General features: G+C 38.6%; 1 protein-coding gene across 1 annotated transcript; it reads right to left on the bottom strand.

The window, feature by feature from the left end:
* Positions 1-2,221: 2,221 nt before the first annotated feature.
* LOC110103764 (calmodulin-7) lies at positions 2,222-12,135 on the bottom strand. The gene is made up of 2 exons (XM_020832588.2): positions 11,912-12,135; positions 2,222-2,990 (listed from the first exon to the last, which is right to left on the bottom strand). The coding sequence occupies exons 1-2, from the start codon at positions 11,985-11,987 to the stop codon at positions 2,617-2,619; spliced, it is 450 nt and encodes a 149-aa protein (XP_020688247.1). The 5' UTR covers positions 11,988-12,135; the 3' UTR covers positions 2,222-2,616.
* Positions 12,136-15,933: the final 3,798 nt, after the last annotated feature.

Genomic DNA, 15,933 nt, shown 5'->3' with positions numbered 1-15,933 from the left:
TCCTACGAAGACTAAGTTGAACGGCGGAAGATTGTCCAAGCTAGCATGGAGGTTGCCACAAAGATGGAAGCACCAAGGAACGTTGCCGTGGAAGAGGATCTCGGAGGCGGAGGAGGTACGGTAGATCGACCTTTGATAATCCAAGTGTAGACGGAGAAGTGTTCGTCAATGGAGTCTACAAGCGTCGGCAAGATTCGGTCCAAGTATTCGTCGACGGTATCGTCAAAGTCAAATCCGACGTCAAAGAATTGAGATCGCAAGATATTGACTCTTCCGTTGCGGTCGTATTCAAAACCGTAATTCCACTCGGGTTCGTCCATGCATCCTTGGATTGGATCCGGATGGCTACCGCAAGCAAGAATTCCCCAAGGAAAGCAAGTGGGGCGGCGGGTTGGCTAGGGGAAGGGGAAGGCCGGCGGGAGACCAAGGGGGAGGGGGCGGCTGGATGAGAAAACTGAAATTTGATTTCAGTTTTGTGAAATTAGGAGGGAGGGATTTAGGAGTTTGAAATTCCAATCAATGTAATTAATGCATTAATTGAGAATTTCAATTAGGGAGGGATTATGGGAAGAAAAAAAAACTGAAATTATTTTCAGTTTTGGAGGATTGGAGGGAAGGTTTTAATGCTAATTTGAATTTCAAATATGTTTTAGGAGGAGTAATGGAGCATTAATGGGTTTTCCCATAGAGGGGCCGGCGGCATGGGCTAGAGGGGGAAGAAATTGGGGAGAGGGGGTGGGGGTTTCCAAATAGGATTTATAGAATAGAAAAATCTGAAAATTTAATCCACTCTCATGCAATTTGATTTTGGATTAATTTTCAAAACTTTCCAAAATTAGAATTTCCTAATTTGGCAAGTATTGAAGTTTGAAAATTTCAAATTTCAATGATGGATTGGTGGGGAAAAGAAAGAGGAAAGAAGAGATGGAGGAGAAGGTGGGAGTGGCCGGCGGCAAGGAGGTGGGCCGGCGGGCTTAGGGTGGCCGGCGGCTTGTGCTCCAAAGGGAGTGAATGGCCACGGAAGATTTGGCTCCTCTCTACGGTGGTGAATTGTATGCGGGAGATGTGTGTAGAGAAGAAGATGATCACATGAAACAAATTCGAGAACTCACTAAGAGATCTCTAATGGAACTCACAAAGAGATCCACATTTTGGCACTCACAAAGAGAACACAAAACAAAATTTCATTCAATAATTCAATAACACTCTTCCTTCAACTATTATAGAAGTGCGAAATAATAACATTCCTTTGTCTACTCAGCAGCCATCTTCTGATGTGAATCAATTGGTAACTTGAAACATTGTCACTAGAAGGAGAAAGTCAAAGCAGAAAGCCCTACTCCCCACTTCACCTTCTATAGGTCATGAGCATGAAAAGAGGTGTCCCATTCCAACATCCGGTGTCCCAAAGCCTATTGTCTTCACTGCTCAGAATCCTCAACAGAGGGATAACAGCCTAAATCTCTCCAAGCAAAGATCTGGTGTATCTTATGATCCCATACAAGAAGAAATGCAACAGTTGGGGCCTTTTTCTTCTGCCCCAAGAATGGGGAAAAAAGCAACTGAGGCGTCCTTGAGCGGGGATTTGGTGCCCTCAATTGACCATGATTGAGGTCTTCTCCCTCCCAAGTGGACCTCAAATTGTCAATTGCGGGGTATCTTTTCTTTGCTTTTTTTCTTTGTTTGGCTTTCTTTGTCAAGCATTTATCCCACCATTTGTTTTTGGTGTTGAGGAAGCATTTGGGACTTTTGTTTTTGCCAATTTATACTCTCTTGTACCTCTTTTTGTCTTAATGAAATTTCAAAAAATTTGCCCAAAAAAAAAAAAAAGAAAGAAGAAAGCGCTTCGCATAAATCTATGAAATTCAAGCACTGTGAAGTCAGAAAGAAACGAGCAGAAGAGATTGTACCAGAACAAAGTGGTGCAAGATAGAGGCAATCTCATTGTCCTGGCTGTTCGCGGACCAAGCTCCTGTGGCTCAGAAGCCAATGAGGCAGTCAAGCAGAGCACCTTCATATACTTCTGTCTCACCTGATCTTCTTCCAGCATCATGTGGAACCAGCAGCACCACACAAATAAATGGCAACATAGGTTCTGAAGTATATTACTGCCATGCAAGTATCAGTTTTCTCAAGAATAGCAGTAATGAAACGTAAATAAATATAAACACACAACCTTTTTGTACTAATGCAACATAGTAGACCTTCAGCAGACAAGATGTAAAGAAGAGAGGCATTTAATACAACAATTAGTGTGTTTAACAATGTTCAGCTCTGTCAACAGGACAATCATCAATCATCCAGTTTTCATTAGTCTAAAAATTAAACAAAAATAAAACTGCAGACAGAGCCAAAATTAAGGAAAAAGCTTCCAAACAGTAGGAAATGAATTAGTTGAGGTTTATAAGAAACATAGACAAACAGGCGAGATCAAACACAAGCACTTAGAACAAAAGCCAGCAAAGTCTCATCTTTTTTTTTCCCTCCACAACTACGACTAAAAAGATAACTGAGAGAAAAGGGCAACGTTGACTGGTACTAATCTGCGTGAAAGTACTCTTCCATCATATCATCACTTAGCCATCATTAAGTGAGGTAAGGAAATGTGAGGTTTCTTTACTTGGCCATCATGACCTTCACAAACTCCTCGTAGTTGATTTGGCCATCACCATCAACATCAGCTTCACGGATCATCTCATCAACCTCCTCATCTGTCAACTTCTCGCCAAGGTTGGTCATTACATGACGAAGCTCGGCCGCAGAGATAAATCCATTCTGATCCTTATCAAAAACCCTGAATGCCTCCTTGAGCTCCTCTTCAGAATCTGTATCCTTCATTTTGCGAGCCATGAGGTTGAGGAATTCTGGGAAGTCAATTGTACCGTTTCCATCTGCATCCACTTCATTTATCATGTCCTGCAGCTCTGCTTCTGTTGGATTTTGGCCCAGTGAACGCATCACTGTACCCAACTCCTTGGTGGTGATGCAACCTATCAAATTTCCAGCCAGAAATATTAGATTGTGCAGTTACTAATGCTTTTTCAAGTTTTAAGCTCCTGTAAAATCATACCTGAGATTCTGCGAAAAAGTTAAATATCTAATGCAAGTAGTCCATGAGATCTTCAACATATGGCCAACATTTCTTTAATGCATTACTTATATAATATGCAATTGTATTCCTCTACTGTTAATGAGAAAATTATTACATTGAGGTTGTGCTATACAACTCATTGTACTTCATGTATTGCACTTTCAGTCTCTTTATGGTATCAGAGCGTTTTCAAGCATATCAGCTTCTCTCTTATGTTTTCCATGGTTTATCTCAGCGCCTCCAGAACTACTGATCCTCTACAAACCGAAGTTAACCACCATGGCCGAAACATTCATACCTCCTTCTTTTAAGTTCCTCATGTCCAACATCAAATTCATTGTTCACATATAGCTCACTAGCGACAACTATCCGATCTGGTGCCTTCATATCTTGAAAACTAATCTCATTAGCAAACAACTTCTCTGGTTATCTCACCGGTGACACCTGCTGTCCGCCCAAGCTCCTCACATCTACAGTTAGTGAATTTCTACCAAATCCTGCATACACAACTTGGCAATTCCTAGACAAAAACCTGTCCGCTGCTCTATATTTTACTATCTCCAAAACTATTCTTCTCTACATCCTCAATCTCCATTCCTGCCACGAAATCTGGGTCACCATAGAGAAGCGCCTTCAACCAACGAGTGATCCAACTCAAAAATGAGCTTCACAATATCTCCATGAGAGACCTCTCTATGACCCAATATCTATATATATCAAATCGTTAGTGGACAGCATCACTGCAGCCGGCTCCCACCTCGACCCCAAGGATGTCATCCTATACATCCTCAACAGCCGTCCCTCCTCATATCAATCATTCAAAACTACTATAAGGACCAAGCTAACTCCAATCAGCTTGGACGATCTCTACCCCCATCTATGCAACGAGAAAATCAACATCTCTATAGAAAATCTCAAGCTCTCCCAGCTCCATTTGCTGCATTCACGGCCACCAAGGGCCGAGCAACTAGATAAAATAGGGGTTGCTCCAATACAACCTTCCTGCAGTCCACCTACCGCTCCCCCTCTCAGACCACAAGAGGCTCTCACACTACCTCCCCAACTCCACGGATAACCTGCTAAATCTATAACAAACCAGGGCACTGTGCTTCCATTTCCTGGCATCGCTATAACTTACAATACAAACCAAATTCCACCAGTCAGTTCACCGATCTCTACATGCAGCAACCTAACTCCTCAGACTGGTTCCTCTATTCTGAGGCATCCACTCATCTCACCTTAGATCTACCCAACATTCAGCAACCCATACCCTACAATGTTCCTGACTCCATTACCATTGGAAACTGCACAAATCTCCCCATAACAAGCAGCGGACAAGGGATCCTAAATACACCAATCCCACATTATAAGCTCCTCCTACACCTTCATGCTCCTTCCATCTCTTACAACCTTCTATTAATTCATAAACTAACTTCCGATAACAACTATTTTACTCTCTTTGATGCCAATGGCTTAATTACTAAAGACATCCCGACCAGTCAGGTTCTTTTTAGTGGCCGCAACAATAATGGCCTCTACCCCATCGCCTCATTCGCTCTCAAATCTGTCCGGCCAGCGCTTACCTCTCAAATAGCTTGCTACCACTCTGGTATGCCCGATTAAGCCATCCTCAACACTCTACCTTTTGCAAGTTAAATAAATTAGTCAAGTTTAGTAGTTTGTCATCTATGTCAAATGTTTGCACTACTTGTAATGTAGCCAAGAGTCATGGTTACCATTTGCTTCCAAAGTGTCTTGTACCTCAAAAATATTATCTCTTGTCCACACAGATGTTTGGGGGCCCTCACCTGTCCCCCCTTTCAATTGTTATCTATATTATGTTGTTTTAATTGACGATTATTCCAAATTTTGCGGGTTGTATCCTATGCATAATAAATCTGAAATTGGCACTCATCTCATAAACTTCATAACCAACAACAACAACATCAAGTCTTTATCCCACTACGTGGGGTCGGCTACATGAATCCTTTTTCTCCATTGTGTCCTATTAAAAGTCAAATTCTCGTTTAAATCTAATAAAGAAAGGTCATTCATAATATTTTCTAACCAAGTCTTTTTAGGTCTACCCCTACCTTTCTTAACATAAGTCAAATCTAATACCTCTACTCTCCTAACCGGGTCATCGCAAGGCCGCCGTTTTATGTGACCAAACCATCTAAGGCGACTTTCTCTAATTTTATCTTCTACTGGAGCTACCAACCTTTTCACGTATATGCTCATTTCGTATCCTATCTCTAAGGGTAAAGCCACTCATCCACCTGAGCATCCTCATCTCTGCCACACTTAACTTAGTATTATGCTTCTCTTTTAAAGGCCAACATTCGGCACCATAAAGCATTGCAGGCCTCACTACCATCTTATAGAATTTTCCCTTAAGTTTGAGGGGTACATTTCTATCACATAACAAGCCCGATGCATTCCTCCACTTCAACCATCCAACTTGAATTCTGCTGATAATATCCCCATCTATTTCACCATCACTCTGAACAATAGATCCAAGATATCTAAAACGTGTACTCTTATTAATGACTTGATCGCCCAAAGTCACAATCCCCTCACTAGGTCTATTACTACTAAACTTACACTCCATATATTCCGTTTTAGATCTACTCAAGCGAAAACCTTTAGACTCTAAGGTTGACCTCCATAATTCAAGTTTACCTTCAACTCCCTCTCTAGTCTTATCATAAACTTCATAACCATGGCTGAAAAATAATTCAACAAAAACATTCAAACCATTCACTCAGATGGTGGTGGAGAGTATATTTCTCACTCCTTAACTACCTTCCTCACTCAAAAAGACATCAAACATCAGTTCAGTTGCCCTTATAAACCTGAACAAAATGGAGCGTCAGAACGAAAACGTAGACATCAACATGAGACCACTCGCACTTTACTTCATGTAGCACATTTACCTATCTCTTTCTGGTTTTAGGCTTTGCACGCATCTCTCAACCTCGTCAACTGACTTCCCTCCACCAACACCAAGAATAAATCTCCCTATCAACTGCTACATCATAAACCTCCCTCCTACCGTCATCTCAAAATATTTGGTTGCCTATGCTTTCTCTAGTTACGCCCTCTATCTCCACACAAGCTCGCTCCACGCTCCACACCCTCTATGTTCCTTGGTTACTCCAGTACTCATAAATGATATAGTTGTTATAATCTTCAAACACGCAAAATCCATATCTCCCTTCATGTCACATTCGAGGAGACAATATTTCCTTTCACATCCTCACCTACAGTTCCAAACCAGCCACTCTCCACTTCTTCTCTACTACTTAAACCACATTCCCATATTTCCTCCTCCAATACAATCACTCCCATACAACCAATCCACAATCCATTCCCATTGCCTATGCTCCAACCAAATTTCCCCTCTCCAACAATAGTTGACACAAGCAGCTCCCCTACCCATGCTCCACCACACTATCATTCCCCACCATCTTCCTCTTCTGCTCCTTTACCATAAAACATTTCACTACCAAACAAACATCACATGATAACCTGATCAAAGACAAGGAACCTCAAACCAAAATCCATATTCAACCTAACATTTCAGCTTCATGTCCCACCAAACCCCACTTGCTATACTCAAGCTTCCAAACACCTTGGTTGGTGGAAAGCTATGTCCCCTGAATTTCTTGCACTTCAACATCAAGGCACTTGATCTCTTGTCCCTTCTCCATCCAATCAACCAATTCCAAGTTGCCGATGGACATACAAAACCAAACTAAAATCTAATGGTTATGTTGATCTTCTTAAATCTCACCTCTTAGCCTAACGCTTCAAACAACAATATGGAATTAACTATCTCGAAACATTTAGCACCGTTGCTAAGATGCCTAAAATTCGAGTTTTAGTCATTGCACTACACAAACATTGGTTGGTTCACCAACTTGATGTCTCCAACACATTCCTCCACTGAGACCTCAATGAAACAATGTACAAGACTCAATCTAAAGGTTTCATTGACCCCCTTAAACCTAATCATGTATGTAAACTTCACAAAGCTCTACATGGCCTAAAGCAAGCACCACGCCAATGGTTTTCCACCTTCTTAGAATTCTTCTATCACGTAGATTCCACTTCAGCAACTCAGATCCATCTCTACTCATCTACTCCAAAACATTGATCTACATATTTCTTCTCCTTTATGTAGATGACATGCTTGTCACTAGCAATCATCCAACAACTCTCTCCACTCTCATTCAAGATCTTCAACAACGGTTCACCCTTAAAGATCTTGGACTTATATCACTCTTCCTTGGCATCTAAGTAACCTCCACATCAAACACCTACATTCTTCACCAAACTCAATATGGCCAAGAACTGCTTCGCAAATTCGGTTTAGCCGAATGCAAATCTGCCCCCACACCTATCTCCCTCAAACTTTCACTAAAAGCCGACAACAACTTGTTATACGAAAATCCAACCTTCTACCGTCAAATCGCAGGCTCACTCCAATACCTCACAATAACTCGTTCAGATATTACCTTTGCAACCAATCTATTGTACCAATATATGCACAACCCTCTCCATAAACACTACCAACAAATGAAACACTTACTTCGATACATCAAAGGCACAATTCATCTTGGTCTACCCATAACTCATGGATAACTTATCCTCCACTCTTATTCTAATTCAGATTATGCCTCCAATCCTTTCGATCAGAAATCTACAAGAGGTTTTGTTCTTTCATGCGTAATACTCTCATTTCATAGTGTTAAGAAGCAACTGACAGTTGCAAAGTCCTCCACCGAAGCAGAATACTGTGCCCTTGCATTTGCAGCATCCGACATTGTCTAGCTTCATCATCTTCTTATAGATTTCAAAATCACATCACTAACTCCCACACCACTCCATTGTGACAACATTTCTGCTATGGTTCTCGCGAAAAATTTAGTCTTCCAAGCTCACACGAAACACATCAAAATTGACTACCACTTTTTCAGAGATCGCATTCGTCTCCAAGACATCATCGTTCATCACATTGACACAAAAGATCAGCCCGCCAACATTCTCACCGAAGCTCTATCTCCAACTTAGTTTCACTACTTAATGCAATAAATTAGCTCTCTAGAACTTGGATCCTTAATTTGAGGGGAGCTTATAAGATATGAGTCAACAAGCAAGCCGCCTACACTAAAACTATCAACCACCAACCATGTATCCACTTCTCCAGTTCTCTAGCACGTCTCCATGTTTCCACTTCACCACTAATTCAATAAGTTAACTGCATTACATTTCCAATATAATGAGAAAATTAATACATTGAGGTTGTGCTATACAACTCATTGTACTACCTGTTTTGCACTTTCACACAATGCTTCAAACCAGCAAATATTAATGCACGCGAAAAAGAAAAAAAAGCTCTGATTACAATATAAAGCTTTGAATAGCTCTACTTGTTAACAAACCTATAAATAAGTAAGAAAAATATACGAATACCAGTTATAAGCAAGCTAGCCTATTGAGGCAAACAGAAATAAATAAACAGATAGTACTTCAACATGATTACAAAATTGACAATAAACCACTGAGCACAAGGAAACTTCAACGGCATTAAGCAAAATGGCATTACAAAGATTGCGGTGAAACTAGAACTGATGGTCATGATTCTATTAGTGAGTTCATGAGAGAAGGCACTGATTGAAGAAATGGTTAATAATACGCCCAAGAGGTTTGGGCAGATGCAATGAGAGCAAAAGCTGCACTAATAACGCAAGAAAAATTAAATTCAAAGGAACAAGAACAAAAAGGTGGACAAGGGTAACATGGTTGAAAGTTGTTAAAAAAATAACTCATGTAAGTTATATTTAATACAAGTTACACAACAGAAAACACTGCATAGGGATGAATATACAAGAAAGATTGATAAGAAAGAAATAAATAACAATTATTAAAATAGAAACATTGTAGTATTAGCATTGTTGAGTGCTGAAATTTTCGCAATTATATAGAGAGAGTATATTTTCTTAACAAAAACCTAGTAGACAAAAAGATAAGTTAAAAACAACATAGGTTTTAAAGTAGAAAAAATATGTCTGCTCAAATTGAAATGATTCCACTAGTATCTCTTATATTATAAAGTATGATCTTCCCAATAATTGAAAGAGGCATTAATACAATACACTAGACATTAGCTATGAAAGCTATATTCTGAAGTGGAAGTATAAGTCTTTAGATGCATGAATTGCCATAAAAAAATAGGTGGGTTGTTGTCTTGATTACTATCTTTATTGGACGGTGATTGGGTGATTAGGAAAATGGACATCATATGTTAGTAGTTGATAGACATCAAGTGTCAATCATCATAAAGCATTGAACAATGATAATTGGGAACATCAATGATTTGTTCGATCATTTTACTTACAAGAAGGGAGATCGATAATTAGGGAAGGTTGGTGTTGAACGTCAATGCCTAATAGACACAAAATATTGGCAGGTGTCGGATAAAAATCGATTGAAAATGTAAAAATTTAGACAATAGTCAATTGTTTGCTCGATTGTTTATGTAGTTGTTTATGTATAGGATAGGAGAATAGTGACCGAGAAGGGGGGCATCAGACATTGGTGGCAAGTAGATGTCGAACGTTAGGAGATTATCGGTGATTTGTGCAATTGTTCTCCTTATTGGAGGTGATATTATAAACTAGGAAAGAGGACATAGAACGTCGATGGTTGCCAACGTCAAACATTTGTAGGTGTAGGATTACGATCAACTAAAAATGTTGGTGTCAAGCCAAAATCAATCACATGCCCAATCATTCTCCCTATAAGGGAAAATATTGGTGAACAAGATCATGAACATTGGAAATCGATGAGTAACATATGTTGGATGTCGTTCCTTAGTGTGCGGGCAACAGTTAATGAAAAACAAGAGGTTGAATGGTCTAGTTCAATCCTTTTTCTCATAGATGGAAGATTGAACTATCAAGAAGGCTGGTGTGAAACATTAGTAATTGATTGACCTCAGATGCTAGTGAAACAAATTCTGTCTTTGGGCGACAGTAGGTGTCAACATCAGAAGGTAGTGTTGATTGAAAACAGCTGTCCAAAATTTTTCGATAACAATTGACAACATATGACAATGGGCATTAGTGGTGTTGATGGAGGGCATTGATCAAAGGTGGCAGGTGCTGATGTTCAATGGAAGAGGGTGGATGTTGAGATTTTTCGATGACAACTAGTTGATGGGGTATGGCGGTTCATGTCAATGTCGATTGATAATAGCCGTTGGGTGTTGGAAATATAAATTCGGAACTCTCAAAATCTCATAATTCTATCATTCAAAGTCCTTTGTGTGGCCTCACCTTTACGTATAGAAGCATGATCTACTCATAGATTTATAAAGTGATCATTCTGAACATTTCTATTAGGAATTAAAACACTCCATAGGATTGACGTAGAACCTCTTGATCATTTGACGTTTTTCAGACATCTTAAGGCCTTATGTAATTCAAAATTGAGAAATCTTGTTTATAAGCATGTGAAATTTGGAGGTTATTTGAACCTGCGAATGATTTTTAGAAAATTCCATCTATAGTTTTGAGTGTTTGATTTAAGCCCATTTGGATCCAAATCAAGATGCTCTTGGTATCGTGGGGCGGGTTCTTCCATGGAAACACTCATTTTTACTATATAAGTATGCTAAGAATATAGTTCAAATTGTTTGAAGTTGATTTTGGATGTTTCTAATTTGAATACTTGGATGTTTTGAGATCTGATATTTACATCAAGATTCATGTTTGGTTAGAAGAATTTTTTTGTGAAATATCAAGCATAATTCATTATTGCTAAATTTCCTAGAGATGACCATCCCAAAACTCATAAATTGCAATGCATGCGCATCCTTTTAACTCTAAAATCAAAACACTAAAATTAGCCAGCTGTTATGCATCTATGAACTTGAACAAATCAGTTATTGACACACCAAATCAAAATTTATATGTCCACTCCAACATCATGAGAAAAAGATGATAAGAGTCCCGTCATTCATAATTAGGAAGGGTAGCCCTTTGAAAATTATCCCTACAGATTAGCAGCTAAGCTGTTTTCTCTAATCAAATGCGCAATACGAAGCACGTACGAACCAGTCTAAACAATCTTTTTTGGTTCTTTTATTCTATTAGATAGAGATGTGCTTGACAAAAAGCTACTTTTCCGGATAACAGAAGGCCAGGAAAATAAAAGACATACAAAAGATACATAAAAAAATGATAAATATTGTAAAAACACTCCAGTGGAAAGCATCAAATGTTAAACCCGCATCAAGGGCATAAAAGACATGCCACGTAACGTTCAACCTATAAAAAGCCCGTTAAGTAACGGGATCCGTGATCTTAATTACCATAGCCAGGGAATTCGTCACCGCAATTATGCCCCTATAAGAAAAATCGCTCAGCCATCCAACAGCTTCACTACTTATTCTTATATGGAAATAACAGTTCCCAGAACTCACCAAATCCACAATAATTGCTTCAGCCCCACATATCTAAGAATAGATCGACATCAGCTAAAAAAAAAGTAAATCAACAATAAATAAATCAATAATAAGCCCCAAACCAAAAAAAGCATAACATGCATAACCTTCCGCGACAGACCTCGAAATCCATTGTGTAAATCCCTAAAGGAATATATCAATAGATGCAAAGTTCCTAACAGAATATCAAAAGCCGATCCAACGGAAACATCCAGATCTAATCGGAGTCGGCCGAATAACATAAAATTCATAATGGATCATTAAGGTAGTAAAAGCCCATGAAGATACAAAAACAAAACGAAACTGACCATCTCCATCCTTATCGAACAAGCTAAATGCCTCCTTGAACTCTGAGATCTGATCATCCGTCAGCTGATCGGTCATGGCTCCAGTCAGATTGCGCGGAGGGAAACTGAGATCTGCGTCGCAGAGGATCGTAGCACAGAGAGGAAAGGGAAAGAGCGCGTTAGAGTGAGAGAAGGAAATCGAGGGATCGAGTGATTTCTGCTCCACAAAAAAAACTAATCGGATTTATAGTCGAGCGAAGGTCTCTCTCCGCCCCACGGCCAATCTTGGAAAATCGTTGGCTTCGCTACCATACTCTGACCCATTCTGTTACATCAATCGTTGTTCAACGCAATTCTGGCCGTTCGATCTCAGACGCAAAGCATCTTCGTGGCCGTTAAGATTTGATCAAACGGCAGCAAAGCTGAGAGCAGTCTGACGTGGCAACAGCCGCATCAGTTGAATTATTGGGGGTCATCGGTGGTCCCCACAACATGTCGATCTCCAGCGAAGTAGGGCCAGGTGTCAGTGGGCATGCTTAGGGAACTTTGTGGCTTGCGATGTGTTTTAAGATTTGTTGATTCTATATTTTATAAATATAAATAATTGTCTGATGCGCGTTTAACATGGGTGGGGCACGTAATTTATGTTTATTTAAGGGGCAGTAAGGTCGGCAGAAATTTAAGTGTCTAAATAAATTAAATGGAAGAATTTTAACATAATTAAGGGGCTATTAGGTCGGCCGGCTTACGACGTCGAGGTAGGCAGCACCGTAACATTGAGCTCTTTGTCTTTTAGCTAAAATAACTCAAAGTTATGGCACGGTTGGGTCGAGTATTGCGACGCTCTCCACCAATATTTTCTAGTCATTATGGATATTGAGGTGTTTTTCTGAAAAATTTTTGTTGGTTATTAGATGAGTACAATATTTTATTGAACAAAAAAATAATTTTTGCACAAATAATATTGTAATGCAATTAAAATGAATAATTCCTATAATTAAAGTAGTTGAAATTCTATTTAGTAGTTAAAGTAAAGTATTAAATGAATTTCTTAAATTTGTTCATTTATACTTCTTTTATTGCAATGCGATGATATATGTGTTTATGTATTTAAACTGTGTGATTTTGTGGAGTTCTGATGTTGGAGGAAGTTCTAGTGCTAAATATACAGGGAGTCATAAGAGCTTGAATTTCTAAATATCTTATATATGAAGCATTTGAAAATCATAAGACCATGTTTTCTTATATGATTATACAGTGAATCATAAGGGCATGAATCTAATATCTGTTTCTAATGAGATGTATAAGGATCCAAGAGAAATCTATTATTTTTTGCTCTGATATATGAAATATTTATTTATTTACTTTCAGTGTGCAATCTGCTTTATTTCAATTATCTACAATTTATATTATGCTTAGTATGATAAATTTCTTATGAACTGTATTTATATTTAATTAAATGCATAATAAGTAATTTTTAAAAAATTTAGATCGATTGGTGTGACCTACTGAGATGTGTTGGGTCACACCTAGCTATTATGTATTATGTCTTAGATTCATGGAAAGGGAAAGAGTCCGTTGAATAGTCGAGTATTCAGGATCTACTTTATTCGAGTCTTAGATATATTTTATAGATATTTGTGTAGTTATGACTAGTTATTTAATTGTTCTATTTTGATCTATAAAAATGTATTGTATTGTATAAATATTATATATGTATTTTATTGATAAATATAAAGGAATTTGTGAATGAGTTTATTTTATTTTACTTAATTGGACGAGAGTTGGACCCGCGACCCCTGTTCTTATTGTATCGGTCTCGGCTATAGGAGGATCGGTTTGATAGAAGAGCTACAGAGTCCGATTGTTGTTGCGTTTCTTTTACCTGGTCTTGATGAATATTAATCTCCTCGCAGCATAAAAGCGAGTAAAGGACGTCCAAATTGATTGGATTTAGAGAGGTTCGAATGGAGGTTTTGAAGGGGTTATAGGTAGAGGGAAGTCCATTCAAGATGTATAGTATGACGTCTTCCTTATCAATCGTCGATTTGGCAGCTGCGATATTGTCGACGAGGATCTTGATTTGAGCAAGATACTATTGCATGCTGCGATCTTTCATTTGTATTTGATGTAGGTCGTTCTTGAGCTGAATGATGCGAGAACGATTTAGAAGTCGTCTTTCAAGAGTAGTCCAAACTTCATGGGAATTTTTTAGGGTGATGACATACCAAAGAATAGATGAGGAGATAGTGGAGAAAAGGAGGGAGACAAGGTTTTGATCAATAAGCTTCCAAAGATTGTGTTCAGGTATTGAAGTCTCTGGTGGGCAAGAAATTATACCCAACAGATGTTCGCTGAACCCGTTTGCAGCAAAGTGTTGATTGATTTGTAAACGCTAGATGGAGTAATTTTCACTGGTGAGAAGGATCGGCACAAGGTTTTTGAGATTTGATATTAGGAACTTGAGGTGGGAGAGAATTGTGAGTTTAGCAACTGACGCCAAAATGGCTGTGTTCGGCGGAGACGAGATCGCAGAGCTTTGATCCCCCATTCTTGATCTTCGCTGCAGAGCGTCGGCACTTTGATACCATGAGAGAAATGTAGAACGGAGAGGATCTCTCAGCCAAGCAAAGAGAGGAAGAAACAGAGAGAGAACATGAGAGAGAATAAATGCTTTTGGATTGATTTCCTTATTCAGAGTTACAGCTACAGAGTATTTATGGAAAACATAGATGCAAGAAAGACATTTCTTGCTTTGCCCGTACATAACTTGAAGAAGCTTCAAACATAATTTGAAAATAGTTTGAATAAAGTCCGAGAAGTTTCAATCAGTACTGGAAAATTGTTAAAACAACTTGTAACAAAGCTTATAAAGTTTTGATTTGTATATGTTGAAGTGTCGAGCAATGTTTAAAATCATTATTTTGTACTCCTTGTCTCTTTTGGGATTGGCTCATATTAGTTGGCTTCCTTTCTATGCATGGAGATATATGCTTAAGTCACAAATAAAATAAGGGTAGAGAAAATTAAGGCAATTTGAGGCAACTGGCATCATTGTGTTGAATATTAGAGGCAAGCAATAAGCAAAAAAAATTTTTGAATATGCAGATTTTTTGTTATAACCATATATGTAAAGATGCATTACATTGCTTCTAGTGAATAGTGAATGTGTTGATGCATTGTATTGTTATGCGTACATGGAATATGATTGTATTGGTCAATCAGATTGTTCTATTACCTCGGGCCTCAAGTTCTCGTGCTCGTTGGGCAGTGCGGCGGGTTTACCACCTGCTTGGGTTTGGGTGCTTTGCATCAGAATTTTTTTTTACGACGCCCCAGTGTTGTATACTCGAGCACCCCGATGCTATGTACCCGAGCATCCCAGCGTTGAACAACAAAGAGCAAAGCGCTGCAGTGGCATAGATACAATAGTGCAGTTGATCAAGACATAGGCTCAAACACCTTAGCACTTTAAACTTGTGTCATAGTGTTTCGAGACGGACTGTATGGTTTTCTTTCTCATTTTTTCTAAAGGGTTGCATCGCTTGGGGTTAATTACTTGGTTTTCTCTTGTATTTTGAGTGTTATACATTGGAGAACGATGCATGAGAGAAGAAAAGAAAGGAGCGAGTGAGAGAGGAGATATATGTACTTATTCCTCTGAATTTTCATAGTGAATTTTTTTATGTAGTGTGGCTCCATAGTTTTTCCCTATTTTGGGATTTTCCACGTTAAATCCTGTTTTCTTTTATTTTTCCGCTGCTTTTAGTTTCTTGCTTGTTTCTTCATTGTAGTGTTTACTCATCGTCATCCCTAACATGCATTACTTTTAGCGTATGTGCTGCTGCTTTAAATGGATATGATGCAACAAAATAATGTAAAAGTGGGTTTTATTTCTGCCAATTAATTTTTTAATTATTTTTAAATAATTTGTATTACTTATTTAATTTTCAACTTAGTGGCATGAACTCACAATTATAAATTAAAGCTGTACATGCCATCGCTTGATCGGAATAGTTTCAATCCTGATAATTTTTAGAAAC

This window comes from Dendrobium catenatum, unplaced genomic scaffold, assembly GCF_001605985.2.
Source record: "Dendrobium catenatum unplaced genomic scaffold, ASM160598v2 fragScaff_scaffold_716, whole genome shotgun sequence".
In the NCBI taxonomy this organism is placed as follows: Eukaryota; Viridiplantae; Streptophyta; class Magnoliopsida; order Asparagales; family Orchidaceae; genus Dendrobium; species Dendrobium catenatum.
This window is presented reverse-complemented; position numbering and strand designations above follow the sequence as displayed.